The 25,312-nt window shown below is 31.1% G+C and overlaps 1 protein-coding gene across 3 annotated transcripts in view; it reads right to left on the bottom strand.

The window, feature by feature from the left end:
* Positions 1 to 1,044: 1,044 nt before the first annotated feature.
* Positions 1,045 to 25,312, bottom strand: part of Mbs (Myosin binding subunit) — a 31,186-nt gene continuing 6,918 nt past the window's right edge. The window contains exons 5-17 of one of the 3 annotated variants that reach the window (XM_088271313.1): positions 21,047 to 21,245; positions 20,207 to 20,389; positions 17,443 to 17,527; positions 17,215 to 17,280; positions 16,923 to 17,021; positions 15,291 to 15,510; positions 14,763 to 14,886; positions 10,003 to 10,115; positions 9,853 to 9,915; positions 9,600 to 9,767; positions 8,588 to 8,677; positions 7,905 to 8,003; positions 1,045 to 2,365 (exon numbers count right to left, since the gene is read on the bottom strand). In XM_088271313.1, the coding sequence (XP_088127439.1) occupies positions 7,905 to 8,003; positions 8,588 to 8,677; positions 9,600 to 9,767; positions 9,853 to 9,915; positions 10,003 to 10,115; positions 14,763 to 14,886; positions 15,291 to 15,510; positions 16,923 to 17,021; positions 17,215 to 17,280; positions 17,443 to 17,527; positions 20,207 to 20,389; positions 21,047 to 21,245 (1,509 nt within the window). In that variant the 3' untranslated portion in view covers positions 1,045 to 2,365. The remainder of the gene's footprint in view (positions 2,366 to 7,904; positions 8,004 to 8,587; positions 8,678 to 9,599; positions 9,768 to 9,852; positions 9,916 to 10,002; positions 10,116 to 14,762; positions 14,887 to 15,290; positions 15,511 to 16,922; positions 17,022 to 17,214; positions 17,281 to 17,442; positions 17,528 to 20,206; positions 20,390 to 21,046; positions 21,246 to 25,312) is intronic. The other 2 variants (XM_088271324.1, XM_088271319.1) reach the window with 2 other exon arrangements.

Genomic DNA, 25,312 nt, shown 5'->3' with positions numbered 1-25,312 from the left:
GGTCTAGAGTTAGTGTAATATGTTATAATTAAATGATGTAGATATATTACACAATAATAATTGTATCAAGATTGGGCAACATAGCCGAGAAGGCATTTTAGTTCACCGTTTCGAAGCTTGTGATGCACTCCTTCGACCCTATGTAGATGTAAATGTTCGTAACATTATTGATAATAGTGACTCTATATTGCATGCAGTTCCACTAATGTCAGGACTATATTTATTAACATCATATAGTAAGCAAAAATGCAAGAACACTTATGCGAGTACATATTATATATTGTATATAGATTGTTCATCAAAAAATAAATCTGACCTATCAATTCATCAATACTGTCATAGCTTTCTCATCTTTCTCCAGTTGTACGTTAACGGTAACAAAACTAGTTGAAAACATTTGTTTTTGTTTTCAGGTTTTCAATTAAAAACAAATTAAAAATTTGGTTTTCTACAATATTTAGGGGACAGTGTGAAAAGGGTTATTGTAGCATGCAGTTGCATTTGATAATACAGGAGAGATGACACACTTGTAATTTTCATCATGTAAAAATATTATAAAATGCATAAATTATATTTTAATATTTTATAAATTTATCTAATTATGACTCAGATAGTCAATTTTATAAATTAATGTGATTGTGATTCAGATAGTAAATTTTATAAATTAATCTGATAATGATTCAGATAGTCAATTATTAATTAATCTGATTATGATTCAGATAGTAAATTTTATAAATTCATCTAATTGTGATTCAGATAGTCAATTTTATAAATTAATCGAATTGTGATTCAGATAGTTAATTTTATAAATTAATCTGATCATGATTCAGATAGTCAACTTTATAAATTAATCTAATTATGATTAAGATAGTAAATTTTATAAATTAATCTAATTATGATTCAGGTAGTCAATTTTATAAATTAATCTAATTTTGATTCAGATAGTCATTAAAACATATTCACATAAAACATACACATTTATCAAAATAAATAATTTTTGGTCACTTTTTTCCTGGTCGGGATGACGTGTGATTTCCCATAAGGTTTTGTGGGAGAACGATAATAAAGCATCAAGTGTTCTTGCATAAATGCAGAGGATTATATTAATTTTAGTGGCAAACCTCACAGTTATAACAATAACAATAAAAAATACTTGACTAATTGATGCCCTTCGTAAGGTTGTGTTCTTCTCCTGCAAGAGGAAATAATAATACAAACGTGTGTAACTGTATTTTTCCAGAGTATAAAAAACTTGTCTCAAATATTAATATTTATCCACTTCCAGTATTCATCACTTCTCTGGTCACGCACTGAAGTTGGTCAATACAAAACCTTAACACCACTAGTAACCACTTGCCTGATTAATACACGAGATAAAAAATGGCAAGCTCCTGAAAAATTAAGTTATAGCTACATATAAAATAATTGGCACATTTATGTGGTCCACCATACACACTATTTAAAGTTGTATTTATTATCTAGTTTTATTTATTTTAAGTAGATCACCAGCTATATGTTATTAAGGTTGATACATCTAAGATATAAAACACATAAGTCAATGTAAATAAAACATCAAACACATTTAAAACACAACTAGAAAGGTCTTGGTGCCAATATGATAATAAATTAAGAAAACGGCGCGTCGGCATGTAAAATTAATTATTTCATTTTAAGGAACGAAAGAATTCCATTGAAGGTGGTTTAACCACCCACTACTACATGATACTACATATTTTTAATATGCAACAAATCCCAAAATGCATATAAAGTGATGTGCAAGGACCCAAGGCTGGTGATCATTTCAATAGTAGTTGATGCATGAGCTACCAATTAACTATTCTTCTTCTTCTAACCCTTATCCGCACCCAATGTGCATAGGGCACTGCATCGTATTGACACAGTGTTATTTTCATCGCAACTTACATGAAGGCAAGGTGATCACTCCTGCGCTTCAGGGACCAGTCCAGAGTAATATTAAATAAATATTAGAGTGTAAAATCACTAATATTTTATTTTCAACCCCCCTGGGATTCGAACCCGGGACCCCCAGCATGGTAGCTAAGCATGCTAACCATTATACCACGGAGGCACACTGTTAATACTAAAGTTTCCTATTCCATAATATCTAGATAGGCAAGTGGTTAAGGCATATCGGTGTGATGAAATATTCTAATATTAAGGCATTTTGTTGATTAGACTGTCCAGAAGATATGCTGTTTTTATAAAGAGGAACACTCAATGCATCCTTCTAGCCACAACGTCAGGTGATGTAGTCGGGTTATTTAGAGAGCTTGCTGATGACTCGAATGAGGGCGCCATTCTCATCATTCAATCGTTTATTCTCAATTTGTATAGAATTCTGTAACTAAAGGACAAAACACATTAGTATTCATCAATTCCAATCCGCTATAAACAATAGTTAGTAACGGGGATATTTGACGTAAATATGAAAATATTAAGAAAGCATTCATCTTCTGTAAAGCTAGTTAAAAACATACAACAATCATTATTTAAATATATACATGGAACATTCTATTTACATAGTTTTAGATTTTCCGACATTATAATCATTTGTTGGTAGAGCTCTTTACTGTCGAAAAAGAAAAAAATGTACTCTTATATGTTGTATTTCTAAAAAATATTTCTTATATCGCTCACTCCTTTCAAGAACGTCATAAATCAAAAATTGTCAATTTTCAGTTATGCATGTTTTCGGATTGCCCATAAAATGTGCTATATCCCAGCAAAAGTGGCATATTTTTAACTTAATATTTACCCGCTACAGAGCAGAAAGTGTTTTTGCATTTTGAAGAAAAGGTATTGTTTAATTATTTTTTTAAATCTACTAAATATTTTTCAAATGGAGAAAAAACCTTCAGGTTTTACTGAAAAGATCTGTTTCACAGTAAAAAGTTCAATAAGTGGCTTGATATTTATTTTTAATACATTGTATTAGATTTTTTAACTATTAAAACGTTCTCTTGAAAAATCAAGTATTTTGTTTTATGACGTTCTTGAAAGGAGTGAGCGATATCTCTTCAATAATAAATAGGTTACAACATAAGATGCTATAAAGTCGGTAAATCAAGATACATCTCTTTGAGAGACGAGTGACTAACTTTGTCCTCAATTTTTAAAACAAATACTTATTTTATTTAAAGAATATTATTTTAATGCATTGTTGTCAGGACACATATAAATATGTCATAATTGTTTGCAGGACACATAAATATAAGAATTGAATTGAATGATACATAGCTATACATTTCAGAAATCAATATTTGGAAAACCTAACGCAAGTACTAAGAATGTAGTGGTTATTCTGAAATGGGTTGTTGTAAAATAATTTATCTTACAGTTGAAATAAAATAGACAATATATTAAGTAAAACGACAACACATTCATTTTGCTTATGTTTACACATACATTTTGCTTATGTTTTTTGGCCTTCAGGCTGTAGTTTAAGGTTTCTGGCTAAATCTTTTAGAAGATCAGGTATACATACAAATGTATATTGTTAACAATCAGTTTAAAAGCATGACCATAAACTCTCAGTAATTTGAGATATATAAAATTACTATTTTCATAATTGTTTACTTGCTGAAAATTCATTTATAAATTGTCCAAAAGTATTCAGTTTGAATCTTCTACATTTAGGTGGATAGATAGATATATTTTTACAATATATATTTTGTTTCATCATATAAAATTGATAAAACAGTGATCCCGAATTTCATTATTTCTGGGTTTGCTACGTTAATATGCTGCAAAAATAGCATTTTTACAAGATAGTGGTAGGTAGTAGGTAGAAATGACTAGTACGGTGAGCTTTGAGAGAATCACTTGCCTGCTATCAAATTTTTGGCAATTTAGTTGATCAATCTGATAAAATAACAGACAGCTCCTAAAAAGGTACGAAAAAATAAGTCCTGAAACCATCGGAAGGCTCATCGATTAGAGCAAGACACCAAGGGAGAGTTACATATGGACAGCTTTCTGGCAATAGTTGGTACTCAATGAAATGGGAGTTGAAGTAAGAAAAGAAGCGCCGCCTAACATGTTAAAGACAGCATGGTCAGCTATGAGGTAATACAAATACACTCTGATATTTTAAGGGGTTTCTGGTAATTTTCATATTCTTTATTATGTGTCAAATTTCAACCTAATTACATAGAAGGATAACATAAATTCAAGTTTTGGTAATGTGTAAATGATGTAATATCAAACACAAAAAACAACAAGAGGTAAGAACTAAAACAAATTACCATTTTACTTTAGTGACAAATGATGATTTTCAGTGAATGAATGCAAGATTCAAGGGGAGAGGATCCACTTTTTTTTATTGTATGGAATTTTGTTAATCCAGTAATTTTTTTAAACAGATTTGTGAAATACAAACATCCTACATTTATATTTTACGCTGACTGAACAAGCTATCAAAGAAAAAAAATAGTGAAAATGCACAATAGTTTGCATGAAAAGCACCAGTTCGGAAAAGCCAAAGGAGTTTTTCAATATGGGCCTGTTACTATCACGCTGCTTCTCCGCAGGGTAGGCAGAGAGAATAGAACGCCACACCACTGTGTCTTTGAAAACATTTTGCACTTGGTCCACATTCATGCATATCGTCATACACACCCGCAGTTTATTCCAACTCCTGACCTGGCCACGCGCAAGTATTTGGCATACATGATCATGCCAGATCTTGCTCGGCCTTCCTTTGCTTATTTATATCTACAACTATATTCGCCCCATACATTTGTTCTACCATTCTTTCCTCAACTCATTCGTTTTACATATCCAATCCATAACATAACTTTCTCAACTAAATTAATAACTCTTATCTTAGCCTTATATTCTTTCCTTATGACCATTCAAACATCTATCAAATATTATTTTGCAACACATTTGACTGAGAGATCACACTTTGACTGCATTCAGTCTACTTTAATGCTTCTTTTGCCAACTCCATGCTTCACTTTGGGTACCAGGGCTACATTGTGTACTGCCAGTTCAGCTTTCACTGTTAGGCTTGTATTTGCTATAACTGATTTCAGTGCACCATTCACTCTGTTCCCAGCATTCACTCTCCTTTGGATATCTTTATAGATCTTTTCATACTTAGAAAACACACTTCCCAAATATACAAAATCACCTAACTGTTCCATAATTTCTCCATTTACTAACATTTTACACCCAGATCTACATTAATTTCTTTCAAAAACTATAACTTTAGATTTGCCAACATTCATTAGCAATGGGCCAGTTACAAAGCGAGAATAACGTAAATGTCGGTTAGTATAGCAGCAACTGCTTGTTTTGTATTAAATGAGAGTAATAAAACAAACTATGATTAAAATACAAATTTATAAATATCAATGGCTTTTAAATCGATAGTCCTGCCTTTCGTATTGTAAAACTTGGGATGATTAATAATTAACTGAGACATACAATAATGAACTGTTCACAAATGTTACCAATTATAATGAAAATATGAAATACAAAAAGAAAACTTTAATGATTAATATTAAGATAAAAAATAAAGAATTATATGAATATAATTTATCTGTGTAATTAAAAAATTAAATCGGTTTATATAACCAATTTGTAGATAGTTATTGCAATTAACTGAATTTATAAAATGTAAATCAAAAAATATTACTAAAAGATATGTAGCAATGTATATAAAAAAATCATTAAAAATATTATAATATTACATTTATAAACAGTCAAATTGAAAACACATATGTATAGTAAGTCTCTGGTTTCGAACGATATCACAAAGAAAAAATATTAAAGCTTGCCAAAAAAATTGGGATAAGTCGCGACCTACTTGGCTGATTGAGATCTCGGGCAGATCGGCGCGGATAATTGCAACAGCTTCGTAATGAACAGGGAAAACAGAACTTCAGATACAGGACATTTGATCAAAAAAGAGTGCTTTGGAAAATATTCGTTCCTTTTAAACAAAATTAAATCAATGATAATTTCACATTTTGATTCCGTATCATTATAAAATCAAGGAATGAAACCAACTTTACTGAATGGGTTTTTAGTTTGGCAAAATATTGTCTCAAGCATCTGATGTCTATCCGGTGGGAATCTTGCTAACCCTCAACTGACCCAGTTTCTTTGAGGCCCTCATTCTTTTTGGGAATATGCCTGAAGTAGTTTATTCTTTAGTTTGCATATTGTAGACTCTTTTGATTACTGATATGTCCCGGAGGATGAAGACATTATGGATCTCTCAGTCTAAGGGATGTGTAGCATCTGTCTTTAGCACTACATTCATAACAAACATAATGATAAAGGCAAAAAGTAACTGCATTTCTGTGCAGTAAGCTAACTATTATGTACATGTGGTTAAAAAACCACATTCACATATTGGAAGTCACATGGCGATAAATTGTGATTGCAAAATGGTAAAGGAGATATGAATATAAACAGTTCATCATGTGAAAACTTAAAACATTTTATCATACGAGTGATATTTGTGTTGTTATCTGTATTACTTGAAAAACAAATTTTACTAAAAAAAATGGAATTAAATCGTAACATTTTCGTGTGTTGATTTTCTATGACTTTCGACGTGAATTAAACCAACAACAGTGTACCATTTAACTCGCTGCGATTTTTGGTGATAAAGCACCATCTCGAGCCATCATGCTTTGTTGGTTTTCTGATTTCAATCGTGGACACACTTCGTTACAAGTTCGTGAATGTCATCCAAAATCGGCTGACGTGCCAGAAAAAACTGAACTGATATTGCAAGATCGTCATGTGACATACCGTGAGATTGAGGCATGCTTGCACATTAATTCCACTGGCATACATTCAATATTGCATGAACATTTGTTCGTGTTGGTACCGCATAATTTGACAATCATAAAAAGGCTCGTGTCGATTGGTGAACCCAAAACTAAACAACAATTGACCGCATGGGTCTTTCAAGACAAGCCAAATCCAACGAAAGTTGGTCGCGCACAAAATTATACGTAATTATTTTTGGCTTATTCTTTATACTATTGATACTGTTAGAAATAATCCCCAAGAAAAATATCCCTGTACACAATCACACGATAAAGTCAGGCTATGTTGATCTCAGCGTCATCTATCACTGGCATCATTTCAAAAAAGTATTTTACCATCAATTTACGGAAATAATTACACATTTTGTTATTAATGAAAGAAAACTGTTAGTTTCAAATCGCATAGTTATTCTTTATTCTTTACAAAAACCTTGGGATGTAAAAAAGTACATAAAAGATAGTATACAAAGACAGACTGAGGCGTCAGATGGAAAAGATTCCCCCTTAATTTTGTTTTATTTGCCAAAAATGTATTTTTGAGAATAGTCATTCATCTCTTAAAAATGTAGAATCAGCGTGATTTATTCGTATTGGCAAATTGGATATTTACTAGTTTGCCTTAAAAATGTAATGCAACAATGATGACACTAAACGTTGTGTAAAATGAAGTTTATTATAAAATTGACCTTTAAAAGTATTTTGCTAATTTTTTTGCCAGTAGTGAATGATATAACTGTCTTTTCACAGAGAAGAGTACTTTAATTTCACAAAGCTCAAGTTATAAATAGGAGTAGTGAGCCTGTTTATACCATAAGTGAGTGGTATTCGCATCGCTGTCTATCGAAGTTAGCCCAATGAATCTAATGGGAGACAGAGGATGTATTGGCGATGTGATGAGTCAGCCAGTTTGAAAAGAAATACCGACTAGGAACTGTTGAATTGAGAGGCGAGTATAAAGTAACATCGGTATGTACAATTCCATGTGACATGGTATGTTATTTGACAAGCAAACAAAGCTGATTAATAACTCGGGTATAGGGGAAACAATGCCATGCTTGGGGGAAAGTGCTTTGGTAGATCTTGGGTGGCATTTACCTATTTGCCAGTAGAGTTGGTCAGTTTGCTCACCACTCTAGTAAGAGCCCGATTCTCAGCATTCAATCTTTCATTCTCAGCTTTGAGCTTTTGCAATGTCTAAAAATATTTCCCAATATTTTGAAATTCATTTAACAAGTGGTGAGATGATATCAGTAGTAGACATTTTATTTTTTCAAAGATGGATACCTTTTTCATGAGAAAGGGCATCACAGCGTAGTACTTTTATACATATGTACTCAATTTATCATAAACTCTTTAGTATAGAATGACATGTATTGTAAATTAAAAGTTTACGGTAGAAAAAATATCCATAAAAATATATAATGTTTTGATCCCCCTTAAGATAAAACAAAATTCGTATTATGCAATAGTTTGAATACAGTGTAATTATATATAAACTCACTGGGTTCCCTTAGTTTGATAAATATAAAAAAATTAACATAAATAAAATTTGTAAACAGCAAAAAAAAAATCAACAGAAAAATAAAAGGTAATTACAAATACTCCGTTACAAATAATAATGGTTTATAGTAAGAGTTCACTTTGTAACTTATAGAAGTTGAATTTGATGCATAAATAAGAGGTGTAATAATAGAGCATAACCAGTATAGTAGCACAAATGTTGTATCTTACATATTCCATATTACCATCCACTTTGCAAAAGCATAGAAATATCTAACCTTCAACTCTTCCTCCATTTCAGACATTTTCCTCTCCATAGCCCGCCTTTCTCTTTTCTCTCTCTTTTCATTTTCACTTAGGGAGGTAATCTAAAACATAGTTGAGACAAGTCAATAAATAGGCAAAGTAAAGACGTGTACCAATACATATTTTAATTATATAATTCGTAGAATTTCAGAATTGACAATACATTGGAAGTCAGTTACAACTCCGGTTTGTGGACGGCGTATCTGACCCGCGTTAAATGATCACCGTGGTATAAACGAATTGTCCAAAATTATGACTTTTTTCTACGAGGAATGAAACATTTAAAAAAAACATATTATTTTTATAAAATATAAATAAAAATCATGACACAATTCGCTCACTTCTTTCAACAACGTCAAATATAAAAAATCGTCAATTTTCAGTTGTGCATGTTTTCGGAATGCCCAGAAAATGTACTATATCCCAGCAAAAGCGGCATATTTTTAGCTTAATATTTACCCGCTACAGGGCAGAAAGTGTTGTTTTAGCATTTTGAAGAAAAGGTATTGTTTAATTATTTTTCAAATGGAGAAAAAACCTTCAGGTTTTACCTAAAAAAATCCGTTGCACAGTAAAAAGTTTAATTATATTTATTTTTAATACATTATATTATATTCTTAAACGTTAAAAACGATCTCCTGAAAAATCAAGTTTTTTGATATAATTTTTTTTTTAATGCTGGACGCCTTAAAACAACAACGGCAAAAAATATAAAGATTATATCCGAATGTGTGTTATAAAAGATGCGTTATAACCTGCTGCTTCTATTGTACATTAATTGCATTAAGGTAGAAGAGTAGCCAACAATATAGAACAATCATTGGTGACTTTGTAGGCGGTTCAATGTTGGGCGGTGGAGTAACTGTATTTATTGTAAGCGCAGCAATCAAAATAAGATCACTTGCTTATTTTTATGAAATACAGAAATAAGAATGCGATTTTAATTTGTATTAAAGTGTAACCTTCAACATTCTAAATACATACCACATTTGAATATTTTTCTATAGAGTGTCTGGCGTCATCTAATTTACGTTCATTGGCTAGTATAATATCTTTTAATTGTTTTATTTCTAATTGACACGCTTCCCAGAGATCTTTGTAGTCAATTTTGTTATTTTCGTCATTGCATTGCGATCTCTTCTCAAGTGCATTCTGAAAAATATATATTTTTAAAAACATAATTACACTTCCGAACGAATCATGATGGGATAGATACACATTGAAAAAAGATAAATACTTGTTCTGTAGACTCGGACCCGCTCTCAATTCCATCATTGGTGGCTTGATCTGCATTTATTTCCTGTAAATGAAATACATATATGTATACATGTAGCTCTAGATTATTTAGTAAATCATTCAATTATCATAATTTCATGGAGGTTCTTACATCAAGATCCACATTGACAACTCCAGTAGATCTTCTCTTCGGTCTTCTGCGACGTTGTATAACATTCTGCGCTGCTTGTGTTGCCCCTCTTGTATCTCCATCCTTTTCTTCTTCTGTACAAACAATCCATTCAATGATTTTGTTAAATCACTACAGGAAATAACATGCAACACATTGAGGGCTGCTAGCTCAGGTAGAGACTTACAGCACTTTTAGTTTTGATATTGCATATATATTTTTTTTAAATTATAAACAAAATTCAAATTGCAAAAATTTTGTAAAATGACAAATTTGCGATGCAAAATGGTACAGACTGAGTGGCTTATTATTTTATGAGGTGCCATATTATTTATTTATCGCATAGAAAATAAACAAAACAATGGGTGTGTTGCAGCCAGTGGCGGACCTTCCCTAGAAGCCCAAAAGCCCGGCTTGCGTAACAACTCCAACAATTATTAAATTTTAAATTGATTAAAAATACATAATTAATGCATGCCTGTTTTTAAATTATCGCGCGCTTTTTCGTACTACCCGAGATAGCCGAGTGTAAACATTCGGCTTTCGCCCTGTCTGTTGCAAGTGCAGGCGACACAAGATTAGCCATCTCGCTCGCTCTCATTGGCTTCAATTTGGGCTTCTGGTTCCGGCAATATGTCTTATATTTTTGCTTAAAAAATATAACTCTAACCATAAAATAGTAGGTACATATATGGCATTTTGTATGAAATTTGGAAGCCGGCTTCCATTGGCCTGAACTTAGCCACACACGTGGTGCACAATCTGCAATCGTATCGAACGTATTTCATAATGGTTATCTGTCAAACTATTCTCAACGACTTTTATGCCTTTGTATTTGAGTCGATTATTATTCATTGATTATTTGCCTAATCTACACTTAGTACATATTTATTTATTATTGGAAATTATCTAATTATTTCCTTACGTATTCATACGTCATAATGAGTTCGGAAATGGCCGATGTCGTTCCTTGTAGTGATTTGAAGTGTCTAAAAGAGTTACTTCATAATGGAAAGGTTAGCGCTTTGAATTTTATTAAAAAAAAGAAATGATTACATCTCTAAGACCTACTCCCAATTTAAATATATCGCAAACTGTTAAATCGCATAAAAGGAAGTTTAATCGGTCAGTATACAAAACTCGATGGATTGCCGGTTGCTCTCATATTAATAAATTATTTTGTTGGTATTGCGTTTTTTTTTCTAATGACAAAAATGTGTGGAATTCATCCGGTTATTATGATTTAAACAATTTAACAAACGCCATAAAACGATATCAAAATACACAGAAGCATTTGAACGCTGTAATAAGTTTCCATAATTTCGGTAAACATAGAATAGAAACATCCATATCTCGGCAATTATCTGAGGAGGTAACTAGACATAATTTAAAAGTAAACCATAATCGAAGTGTTTTTCAGCGGTTAGTCGATGTTGTTTGTATTTAGCTCAGCAAGAACTCGCTTTTAGGGGACACGATGAATCCGAAACATCACTTAATGGAGGAAATTTCCTAGAGCTCATTTCAATGTTGTCTAAATATGATCTTGTTTTAGAAAAACATATGCAGCAAAGCGACAAACAGGGTCCTAGTTACCTTTCTAATAAAATACAAAACGATATTATTTGCAGCATATCGGAAGTAATGAGGAATCAAATAAAATCGGAAATAAAAATGTCCACTTTTGTATCAGTAATTATAGATGAGACGCCAGATATTAGTAATAAAGAACAATTATGTATGATATTTAGATATTTCTCTGGAAACGATATACATGATCGATTTTTAGGATTTATTGATGTATCCGAAAATCGAACCTCAGATGTACTTGCCGAGATTATCATGCATTACGTAAATATTTATGACTGCAAAAATAAATTAGTCGCGCAAAGCTACGATGGCGCGAACGTAATGTCTGGGGTAAGAAACGGGGTGCAACAAAAAATTAAAGAGTTTTGTCCTCAGGCTATTTATATTTGGTGTAATGCCCATATATTAAATCTAGTTTTATCCAAGTCTTGTAGCAGAATTGGTGAAATAAGTTCATTTTTTTCTGCTGTTCAGGCTTTGGTTCATTTTTTTTAGCAACAGTACAAAAAGATCCGCTCTTTATGATAAATTTTGCAATAAAAAAATACCACATTTCTGCTACTCGTTGGGCGTACTCATCGCGTACTGTAAATATTATATTTGAACAAAAAAATAATCTAATTGGCTTATTTAGTGAAATGGCTGACAATCCTCAGCAATGGGAAGGCGATACAAATTTGTCGGTGGAATCTTTTTATAATTCTTTACAATCTTTTAATTTTAATTTTTTTTACAAGTATTTCACATAATATTTGAAAAAACCGATAGTTTATATAATATCATACAAAAATCGCAAATCGACGTGGGTTACTGCAGCAATAAGATAAAAGAATTTCAAAACTGGTTGAGTACGGATTTTCAATCACAATTTGATCAAATATATGTCATTGCATCTCAAAACAATACTGCCCCTCGCTTAAGACGAAATGTTTCGTGTGCTCGTACGGAATACAAGAGAATTTTCATCCAAATTATTGATAACATATCTTCCGAAATTAATGACAGATTTTCTGAAATATTCAAACTTCATTTTTTTCAATTGCTCAACAACAAGCTTTACGACAGATATAAACTGAATTTTCCAACTGACGAATTAGAATCTTTAGAATTTCACTACGGTATTCATTTTGATAAACAATCATTAAAAAATCAATTAATATGTTTGTACTCTTCTTCGGACTTGAAGGATTTTAATGTATTTCAGCTTATAGATTTTATCAACGAAAATAGTCTTGAAGATGCATTTTCAGAGTTGCTAAAGTTAACTCATTTGGTGATCACTATACCAGCTACAAGTGCTTCAGCAGAACGCGCATTTTCAGCATTAAAACGAATACACACGTACTTAAGAAATACACAAGGACAAAATCGCCTTTCCGAACTCTCTATGATTGCCATAGAAAAAAAAACTATTAGCAAATCTCAAACATTCAGTGACTTTTTATGAGGATATTATAAAATCGTTTTTGAAAAAAGATAGGCGGTTCGCTTTAGAATACAAATAAAAATGTTTCAGTACGTTGCGGGGGTATTTTTTACTAATTTCAAATATGTGTATATTGCTATTCTATAACATTTAAGCAAATTTATTTGTATGATAAATAATTCTCGAAAGCTTTTATTCATAATTCATAAAAAGGTTTGAGCAAATATGTTTTTTAGGGTTATTATTTTTTTAAATCCTATCAAAATTGATTAACATACCATATATACTTTATCAACCATTATTGTTGTATGTATACATATCTATGGATTCCGATGATGATTATTAAACACTATGCATGCCATTATATGGTGATGGTACTTATTGGTGATGGTTGATATCTGAGGATGATATTTTATTATAGTGAACTTTTTCTTTATTTCAAGGTGATGGCTAAACCTTACAAAAGTTACATGTATGCACATTTTTACAATGATTAGCATACATTGTTTATATTTATAATACTTTCAGGGTGCTTACTATACTGGGAATGATATGAGGTGAAGAAATTATAGGTACATCATGTATTCACGAATGTGAAAAATAATGGGCTTGCCTTACTGGTAAACCCTAGGCACGCCACTGGTTGCAGCGTGATATAGATGTAGGTTAATGAACAGTAAAATATCATTTTTATGTTTTTCTAGGAACTGACAAAAATATTTGACAAATAATTACTGAAAAACTTTGTATTAACATCACTTCATTTAATGTTTTCTTATTTTTAATATATCATAATATTTTTGTACAAAAATATCATCAACCAATGAAGTGCTATTATTTCTTAATTCATATTCATTAAAGAAATTTTTGAAAACCAATTCGGCGTTTGATATTTTTTTCCTACAAAATTCTGGTCTTTCCCATATTTTTTTCATACAAAACATTATTATGAAAAAGTTTAATAATTTGTAATTTTGCACAATGTTTTGTATCTCACTCTCTTTATCACGCACCGGTAACACAACTGATCTAAACAAATGAAGAATGTTCCGAACAAAATTACTTTTTTGTAACAAAAATTGTCGACAGGCGACTTATTAAAGCGACAACCTAATGAACCTGCTACCTTAAGGCCAAGTATTCGTTAAGTCGCAACTTTATTTTCTCCAAGTCCAGGTAACATTTTAACATAAATGTTTTTATTCTTAAAACATTGTTTGTCCATTGAAAAAATAAGTTATTCTTCAAAATAATTATATGGTTTTGACAAGAAAACAGTTATTGAAAGGTTGAAAAAAAAAATACATTTTACATTTTTTTAATTGAGCGTGATTACACGACCAGCCCTGAATGCGTCTGAATGCATTCTGATTTGAACGTTTGAGATCTAAGCCTTAATTAGTCGGCACCAGTAATGCACATTTTACCAACAGTGCTCTAACACATTTTTGGATCTGATACAGATGCTCTGGGCTTCTTGTCAGACCAGTGGCAAAAATTATAAAGCTTCTGAATTTAAATTTAAAAGTTTTCAATGTTCCTGTTACTCCTAATCGTAAAAAGTACAAATTACCTTGAGTAAGGTAATTTGGTCTCTGAGTTTTTTTATTCATTTTTTTGCGGGGAAAACTTTTAATAGTGAAATATAAAAATATTCTAATTAATTTTAGGATATGAAAATAATGAATTGCCATTGGTTTAATTGATCCACTTTGAATATATTCACCTTTTTTGGAAACCAGTTGTGAAGTTCTTGGAAGGGCTATAGTCACGGTTGTTTCTGTGTCAACAGGTTCATGATTATTTTCTCCAGAATCTTTTTCTCGGTCTTCACTTTGAGTTTCTTCAGCCTAATTAACAACAAAAAGTTCTACATGTACAAGGAATGATAATAATATAAAATGTGGAGGTCCTCACCAAAAAGTTACATTTCCAATATTGCACAAAAAATGTTTTAAATGCAAATCTGTTCTGTTTGCTGTATTCTATCGAAATCTCAATTAAAGTTGCGACAAAATGTGACCAATCCTGTGTTGCACCAAATTGCACCAAAACATAACAATTTTACAAGCTAGAAATCCTGATGACTTAAAATAATTTATAATGGAAATGTAACATTTTGGTGAGGACCTCCACAAATGTACAATTTTAAAATAATTAATAAATTATTCTGAACAATACATGATAACCGATAAAGTTATTGTCAAGTTTCTATGAGTATTTTATTTTAGGGGCTCCAAAAATAAGTAAGTACCTTATTAGATTCATTTTCAGTTACTGACTCCCTTTTGCTGACAGATTCATTTTCAGGTTTTGCGATTATCAAGTTATTCTTCTTTTTGACTAGCTGTTCTGCAGATTTGATCTCGTCGAGAGTGACCCCCTGGGTGGACCGCCGAGTCTCTCGCACCCGCTTGGCGTGGGCCTTCCTTTGTGTCTCACTCTCTTCATCGCGAACCGGTGGTACAAATGATCTAAACAAATCCACACACATTCTTTTAGGTAATGAAATACAGTATTATATAGGGTAATTTCTTAGAGGTATACAAATTCTTATTTATACAGAAAATTGATAGTGGCACCCGCCGTGTGGCATGTTACGCCATCTTCTTGAAACCAAAGCTCTGTCACTTCAATGCCATTCAACTGAGGTACAAAGAAGTCAGTAATCGTGGTTCTGTAGCGCTCTCCATTGACTAACATTCTGGCCGGCATCGTCATTAAATAAATATGGGTAAATATGCAAGATCAGTGTGGAGGATGCTTCTCAAGGTTCTATGTGTACCAAATCTGATTGTGTTTGTACAAAATATAAGAAAAAGGAAAAAAAATGAAGGGAAATGATGAACAGAGTGAAGATGAATGATTGTTTCACTAAAATAAAAAAGGTACGGTTGCATTTTTCCATGCATTTAGAATTTTCTCACTTTTAACTTCGGTTGATCTTGCACTAATTTCCGATGGTCCTTAAAAATGAAGTTTTATCGTAAATAACATGCAATTAAGATGTTCAATTAAATTAAAGAAAACAAGCAAAGTAAAAATTAAGGTAATTTTGAAAAATGTTCCTTATACCATTTTTCTATATTAAAAGTTGTAACTGGCTTTAATTTAACCCCCAAGATTAATTAGAGATACTAAGTTACACGGAATTTAATGGCCTCAATCCACCACGGCAGGAGTGTTAGAAGCGGAGTTAATGCTTTTAAGTTCTCTGTGCGTACTGCCCCAAAGGTTGGTCAGATAGCTTGTGGCCCAACATCGGAGGAGATCATTTCTCAAATATTTCCAGATTATGTCGGAATTCGGACCACCAACGCTGTCTACTGATGATTTAACACAATTTAATTATTTATCAGATAGTTACATATATTACCAACTGAACAAACAATACTTTAAAATGACATTAACATCTTACTGCCTGAGGGTTAACACTACTAAAATCATTATTTTATGTTAACAATAGATAAAACTACAGTAACAATTAATTAAAAGCTCATTAATTCAAAATTGATATAAACAACAAAAAATTATGAAAAAATCAGTGTATTTCCGATTGCGGATACCTGAAAGTAAAGGATTATCCATGAGTACCATTGCAAGCTGTGACAGCATATTCCCCAGTTCCAGGTAGATAAGCCAAAGCCCCAGGATTGGTCGTTCACTTGCCCATCAACAGTTTTTGTTGCGATTTTGCATTTAAAAAAGTTTTAATTTTGTTTTGAATTAAAAGATTTTTTTAATAATTTAAATTAACGAGCTTTTCATTGTAGTTATTTTTTAGTTTAATGAAGGACACTAGCAACTCTATTAACATAAGGGGCTGTAAAATAAAAAGGACGCAAATCCAAACACGCACACACACTCGTTATAAACAGTACATTACTTGAAGAAATTCTTGAAAATATTTCCGGGCGATATTTTCGAGGGAGCAGGTTCAGCAGGGATATTTTTGGTTGATACATCGTTTACACTTTCCATAGAACTGTTAAACACAAATATCTCAAGTGAATTACTCATTTGTAAAAATTAATGCAGTTCAGTATGCATCATATTTCAGTGCTGTATAAAAAGGCTAATCAATTTAAAAGTATGATAATCTTAATAAATTTATACATATAAACGCGCATATGTGCATATGCACACATGTATATAAATACAAACATATATAGACATACCTTCTAGCTGGTGATGGATTAGAAGATAATAAACCATCCTTCTTTTGTTTTTCTTGTTGGGGTGATCTGAAAAATTGAAAATTTGTAGCTTTAACTATAAAACATGTTATTTGGCTACTAATTAAAAAAAAAATTAGCATCGTAATTGGAGTGTTTTCGAGAGAGTTGAACTTAAAATTAGTAGAACTTTGGGTATTTGTAATGAAATTGAAGCAGATTATGACTTACAACTTATCAATATCGCAGCTCTGAGTACGTCGCAGGATGATATCGCTTTCTGAAGGGAATAGTGGACTTTCTTTCTCATTAATTGCTGGAAAAAAAAATAAATAAATTAGTAAATAGAGAAGGAAGAAGATCTCAAGCCGTTTATTATAGAATTAATATAGAAATATAAAAGATCATATTTCAGTAATTTAAAATGTTTCCAAGTCACTAAAATAGTAAGGATGGCTTATGAAATTATTACGATTCTTACCGCAAGTCTACTGTTATTACTAGATTAATTCTTAAAATAGACTTAATGACTGATGTTTTACATTACAAAATATCAAGGGTAAATATGTAAGTAAATATAAATAAATGACATCATAACAAGGCAATATATTTTCTATCAACTTAGCATGTCACAACTTTACACTTTATCATGAACTTGAATAAAATAACAGTCCAGTCAAGGGTAAAGTGGCTTAAATTCTTAAACAAGCAAGAGAAAAGGAAATGCACTGGATACAATTCATCATATTACACAGGTTAGAACGTATATAAATTATTTAAAATCTCCATGTTTAACAAACGTTGGGTATTTTCACACATCGCTCACTCCTTTCACGAAAGTCATAAATCAAAAAACTTGATTTTTCAGGACGTTTTTAACATTTAAAAATTTAATACAATGTATTAAAAATAAATATCAAGCCACTTATTGAACTTTTTACTGTGCAACAGATCTTTTTAGGTAAAACCTGAAGGTTTTTTTTATCCATTTGAAAAATATTTAGTACATTAAAAAAAATAATTAAACAATATCTTTGCCTTCAAAATGCAAAAACAACACTTTCTGCCCTGTAGGGGGTAAATATTAAGTTAAAATATGCCTCTTTTTCTGAGATATAGTACATTTTCTGGACATTCCGAAAACATGCACAACTGAAAATTGACGATTTTTGATTTATGACGTTCTTGAAAGGAGTGAGCGATATGTCCCTCACTCCTTTCAAGAACGTCATAAATCAAAAATTGTCAATTTTCAGTTAAGCATGTTTTCGGAATGTCCACAAAATGTATTATATCCCAGCAAAAGAGGCATATTTTTAACTCAATATTTACCCGCTACAAGACAGAAAGTGTTGTTTTTGCATTTTGAAGAAAATGTATTGTTTTATTATATTTTTTAAGTATACAAAATATTTTTTAAATGGTGAAAAACCTTCACGTTTTACCTAAGATCTGTTGCACAGTAAAAAGTTCAATAAGTGGCTTGATATTTATTTTGAATAAATTGTATTATATTTTTTAACTTTAAAAACGTTCTCCTGAAAAATCAAGTTTTTTTATTTATGACGTTCTTGAAAGGAGTGAGCGACATATGTATAAGTATATTAACACATTTTAGACTGGTGATTTTTTACGCCTGTGGACCACTGGCGACGGGATTTGATAATTGTGCACATATAGTTTAGATCTCAACAAACAGATTGGTACATAATATTCATATAAAAACATTAAATAATTTCTTATTTTCTGACTTTGAAATGAAGCGGGCGCAGAAAGTAAAACTATCTTTCCTGTCCTTAAGCATCAATCCACAGATAAAAATACATTTCCTGTCCTTAGTGTGTTAATATTATTGAAAGTCTATGATCTTCACACTTTATACTGTTACCGCATAGCTTGCAGTCCCTATTCCAAGTATACTTCTTCTAACCCTTATTCACACCCAATGGTGCATAGGGCACTGCATCATATTGACACAGTTAATGGCATGAAGGCAAGGCGATCGATCCTGTGCTTCTTGTACCAGTCCAGAGTGATATAAAATAAATATGAATGTGAAAATCACTTGTGTCCGACCCATCATAACGAATGGATTCGAATGTACAGCGAACACCGTTGCCACAAAAAACGCGCTTAGAGTGTCAGAAATGAAGACTCTAAGAAGCATATCAGGCAAGAGCTTTCGAGATAGAATAAGAAATGCCAGGATCAGGGAAATATGCGAGATCGAAGATGTCGTTAGGTGGGGAAGGGAACAAAGGAGACAATGGTATCTCCGCATGTGAGGAAAATGGAACCATCCAGACTCTCCCACATCACACTGTACAGCCAACCCCATGGTAGACGGCTCTCAGGCAGACCACTAAAGAGTTTGGTCGATAGCTGGGAATTGACATCGCAGGAGGCTAATCCATCTTAAAAACAGGCCACAAGGCCTACACCAAGATGAAGAATAAGAATAAGTTACATTTATTCTGACCCTCCTAGGAATCGAACCCGGGCATGGTAGAAAATAGTACTAGGAGTAGTAAAATCTATTTTACACTAGTTTTAACGGCATTGTTACCAACTTTACAAAACCACACATACTAGTAATGATGCAATACACAAATTGTCAACATACTAAATTATCGGGGTAGTTTTTTGGTTTAACGATAAAAGTATTTTTTTTGTTACATAAACTGTATATGTACATTTATTTTTAAAAATATATATAAACATATTTAAAATATTTTTTGCAGACTCACTCACCAGGCCACCTTAAGTGTCCTGTTGGTAGAGTTCTTTTTAAATACGTTTTTTATTGTCTCTATCAATTTTAACCTAATATACACACAAAAAAGAAAGAAAAAAAATGAAACATAAAAACAATTTTGCAATTATCATAGAATTAACTCTTGATCATTTACCCATTTCTTTATTTTGCCTTGGTTCCATATTTTATTTTACCTCTAGAAATTCTCTAGAAACCTTAGAATTCTAAATAGGAAATTACTTGAGTTTTGCAGTGTGACTTTCTGCCTAGATGAGTGTCTCCAGCACGGCTCGTCGTCAGTGGGGGAGGTGTCAGAGGGGGAGAGGGGGGCGGTGGACAGCGGCACCAGCCCCCCGACCTTGGGAGGCTTGCCATCGCCCGGGGGCACACTGTGGGAGTTTGAGTTCAATGCATTCTTCTTTTCTGGAAAATCAAACCGCATGGATATCATTTATCATCAGGCAGGATAAATTGTTGATAATAATAATAAACAATGTTAAACTCCCTTGTTTATAGGAATTGACGGTAACAACACCTGATAGGAGTTCCCATTTTAATATTGTTATTTAATGATTTACAATAATTGTTTTGAGAAGCTGTGAAGCTAAATTTAATTTATATAATTTATATTTGAAGCAATATCTTTGTGATTTTCCATTTTATATTTAAAATATAACTTTGTTTTAAAATCACTATAAATATTTTATTATAACTTAATTATAACATCTACTGGTTTCGTAGCCAACCACTGTTTTAGTATTAATCAGTCTTGAAAAAGAAGCGGTCAGCTTCGAAACCGGTAGACATTATAATTAAGTTATAATAAAATACTTATAGTGATTTCAAAACAAAGTTATACTTAAATTATAAATTTAATTTGATACATAGATTGTCACCATGTATAAAACAGTAAAATTTAGATATTTTGCTTGTTTGGCCTATAGACCATTTAAAAAAAAGAAAATGATTCTTTATTGAACAACAAAATTCAATACACTAATAAAGAAGATTATACGGACATGAAAGCTCTGTCCAGTATGTAATAAATTACATTGGTATACAAATTGCTAAAATGCTTACCGACAGTCTTTTTAATAACATTGTTTTCTGTTTTATTTTCTATTTGTACATCAGGCTTCTTAAGTTTGATTTGAAGATCATCAGATCCTGTCAGCCTCCTCTTCTGCTTGTTGTAAGGTGCGATGGTGTCTTGTGTATTCTTCAAATCTTTAAGATGCTCAACCATGTCCGATATGGCGACATCAAAACACGTTTGGCCCTTCAACAAAAAATATAACAAACATGTTCATTAAACAAACCTACAGGATGTGTGGAAGTTTCATGTAGGAATCCATATTTGAGAATTGATTTGCTATTTTGTAAACGGGATTTACACATCGCTCACTCCTTTCAAGAACGTCATAAATCAAAAATCGTCAATTTTCAATTGTGCATGTTTTCGGAATGCCCAGAAAATGTACTATATCCTAGCAAAAGAGGCATATTTTTAACTCAATATTTACCCGCTACAAGGCAGAAAGTGTTGTTTTTGCATTTTGAAGAAAAGGTATTGTTTAATTATTTTTTGAAATATACTAAATATTTTTCAAATGGAGAAAGAACCTTCAGATTTGCCTAAAAAGATTGGTTGCACAGTAAAAAGTTCAATAAATGGCTTCATATTTATTTTTAATACATTGTATTATATTTTTAAACTTTGAAAACGTTCTCCTGAAAAATCAAGTTTTTTGATTTATGACGTTCTTGAAAGGAGTGAGCGACATCACCAAGGAAACGGAGAATATTTCTGCTTTCCATGCAATATTTCAAGCTGGAGTGTCCTGCAGAGGAAATAGTTGAATTACAAGAATATAGTCATGTACTAAACAAATGACAGAGAAAAAAATATAATGTAAGTAGCTGACTTATTAGCTTTGAGATGACAAATTACATCTTTAAACAATCAGAGTTTAAGAAAACTGTCTTGTATTTAAGAATATTTCTCATAATTTTTTTATGGATTAATCATCAAAAACATCCTATGAAAAAACAACCGCCATTTGCCAGTATAACCCTTTGAATCCGAAACATTTAAAAAATCTCAAATCAAGTTATTTTCCAAATCATATACATATAGATCACATGAATATTTGCAGAAAAAATCTCTCATCCATTATAAAGGTATTATCAATATTTTTAATATAAAGGTATAAAAAAATCTTCTAACCCTTCTCCAACCAATGGTGCATAGGGCACAGCATTGTATTAATGCAATGTTATCTTGACATTACTTATAAGAGGGCAAGGTGATCAATCCTGCACTTATTTTTTTTAAATAGGTGTACAATATATTGTCCCACCATATAAAACCATTTGGGTAATATATTCCAACAATAATAATAATTATAAAAAAAGGTTAAATATGCATAAATTTCTCACCTTATATGTTAATTAAATAAAATGATAATCACTACTGATAAACTTGCATAAACTTGTTGACGCGCTACAGTGGGGGGAAATAATGAAGTGACCAATGGGATTATATATCCAGACTGAGATGCAAACGTTGTTTTTCAATCTGATCATGGGTTCAAAGGGTTAAGGACAAAATGTTCAGTTTTTATATTATCACAGCTTTGCCCTCCGCACGCCGCACATCGCATCTGGGGACTAATGTCTCTTAACAGTCTCCATAAACATACAAAGAAATAGTGCTCATTGACAAATGTGAAAAGCTGCTTAAAAGCTCGCTTTGCTGTGATAAATCGCAGCAAAAATGTTATGTAAATATAAACTTTATATATTAAGTGTAAACGTATAATTCCGCCTTATTTTAATAGATGGTGCTAATCCTGCTAGTATGTATTTGTTACATCTGACAATACTTTTATTTGACGGGTACGGCAGTAAACTTTGATTTTTTTTGTTAAGACATTTTTTCATTGACTAAAAATAAATTTTGTTCAATATGGTTGAAAATGAATGATTTTATTTCAACAAAACATAATTTGTGGAAAGTATCTTTGCAAAAAAAATTGGCACAGAAACGAATTGTTTGCTCGTACAAATTTATGGAGAGCATGCTCCATGGAATACAACATGTAAAGAATGGTTTTGAAATTTACAAAATGCCGATTTTAAACACAGGACAAAGAACATAAAAAAAACATTAAAAAATCGAAGATCCCGAATTAGTACATGATGAAGAGGCATCACAAAAAGAATACTAAATGTTAGATGGCATTGTATTTCACAACACTATATATTGTATGACATTTCTAACTATTTGCGAAATGCTGCTTGAAAAAAAGATTTTGAGCCAGATGGTAATTAAAAATGTATTCATTACGAAAATACTAAACGAAAATAAAATTGGGTGAAGACGGTCCATCACAGCTAAAGTGAGACATTCATTGTGCCGAGGCTAAGTTCTGGATTTTATGGGTTCAGAAAGGTGTGATCTATTATGAGTTGCTAAAACCGTCTAAAAATATTGAAAATTAAAAATTTTTTAAATGCGTTTGAAGCAAGTTGTACTGCGTGAAAACAAACAGAAATGCACGCATGACCAGTAAGACGATGCCTGACCACATGCTGCTCAACTGACTAAAAACTGTAGTAGTTTTAACAGTATTCAGTTTTCATAGAATAGGTAGTTAATGAGGTTTTTTGAAGGAATAACTCGCAAAGCATGTATTTTAAGAGGCTGGTTTGCCGGGAAGGATAGTAAGGATAGAGAAGTTAGGTATGAAAAATACATAACAAATACCCGGACCAATTAAAAATAAATATTTCTCGGATTCATTTTCAATTAGCAGAAATTGATTTCATTTACTGATTCGGCAGTCACTTTGTGGTAAAATCTATCCATTTTTATGGTAAGTTTTACTTATTAAATACTACTATTTCACGAAATAGTGGTATTTACTAAGTAAAACATAAATAAAGATAAATTTGACCTGTAACGCCAGTTTTGCAATTGAACGTCTTCCCAACTATGCCACGGTGCATAAAATTGTATGCATTTTATGTGACGAGACTATAAACATTGTTTGATTGAATGGGCAAGTGTTCAGTGGACCTGTGGTCGCAGCGATGGGTGTGAAGTATAAATATGACAACAGTAAACCCCCCTATATTGTTGAGATAGGTACCGCATTATAGCAGGGAACAGTATAAGGGGTTGATGTTTTAAATTGTATTATTGCATTTTTATCAGCAAAAATAACTTAGTGAATCAATTAAAATACAATTTTAAAACATTAACCCCCCGCAATGTTCCCTCCGATAATGCGGTACCTCATTATAGGGGGTTTTACTTTATATTTTTTTAGAAACTCGCTCAAAGGAACAAATAGATCTAAATAAATACATAATAATAAACATCGCAAGCTGAAAAAAAAATTATATAAAATTTATATTGAAAAAAATTATACACAAGAAAAAAATATCTTTTAGAACATTTTTAATAGATATGTTGTATTTACTATTTTTGAAATTTTGTCAGTAAAATTTGCTTTTTAAATATCGCGTTTTACGGATTCATTTGAGATAATTTAATTTGCTAATATATTTTGACTTTTGTTCCATTCAATTGAGAATCAGAGTTTGTACTGTTTAAAAATCATAGAGTGTTTCTTTAAAAAAATGCATAACATAAAAAAATAATACATGGTTAATTTTCACAGCCATTTATATTTTTTATTTATTTTATAGTAAATTATGCTGTTGTGTGTGGATACTTATAGTCAATATTTTAGTATTCTAATAATTTAGTGATTTAGTGAAATTTCAAAGGAATGTTAATATTCTTTAACATAACACCCTGGTGATAGCTATTACACTGGTGGATGAAAGGTCATCTATAAATATCGACACACAATGCTGTAATATGCTGGTATCTTAAAAAAATAATTAAAAAAACATGTAATATTACGCATTTTCTTTGCTAATCATATTTAAATCATTTTTGCTCACTTATAAGTAAATGTAATATATATATATATATATATATATATATATATATATATATATATATATATATATATATATATATATATATGTATATATATATATATATATATATATATATATATATATATATATATATATATATATATATATATATATATATATATATATATATATATATATATATATATATATATATATATATATATATATATATATATATATATATATATATATATATATATATATATATATATATATATATATATATATATATATATATATATATATATATATATATATATATATATATATATATATATATATATATATATATATATATATATATATATATATATATATATATATATATAT

Source organism: Brachycentrus maculatus, unplaced genomic scaffold, assembly GCF_059751285.1.
Source record: "Brachycentrus maculatus isolate JH-2025_06_01 unplaced genomic scaffold, ASM5975128v1 h1tg000029l, whole genome shotgun sequence".
NCBI lineage: Eukaryota > Metazoa > Arthropoda > Insecta > Trichoptera > Brachycentridae > Brachycentrus > Brachycentrus maculatus.
This window is presented reverse-complemented; position numbering and strand designations above follow the sequence as displayed.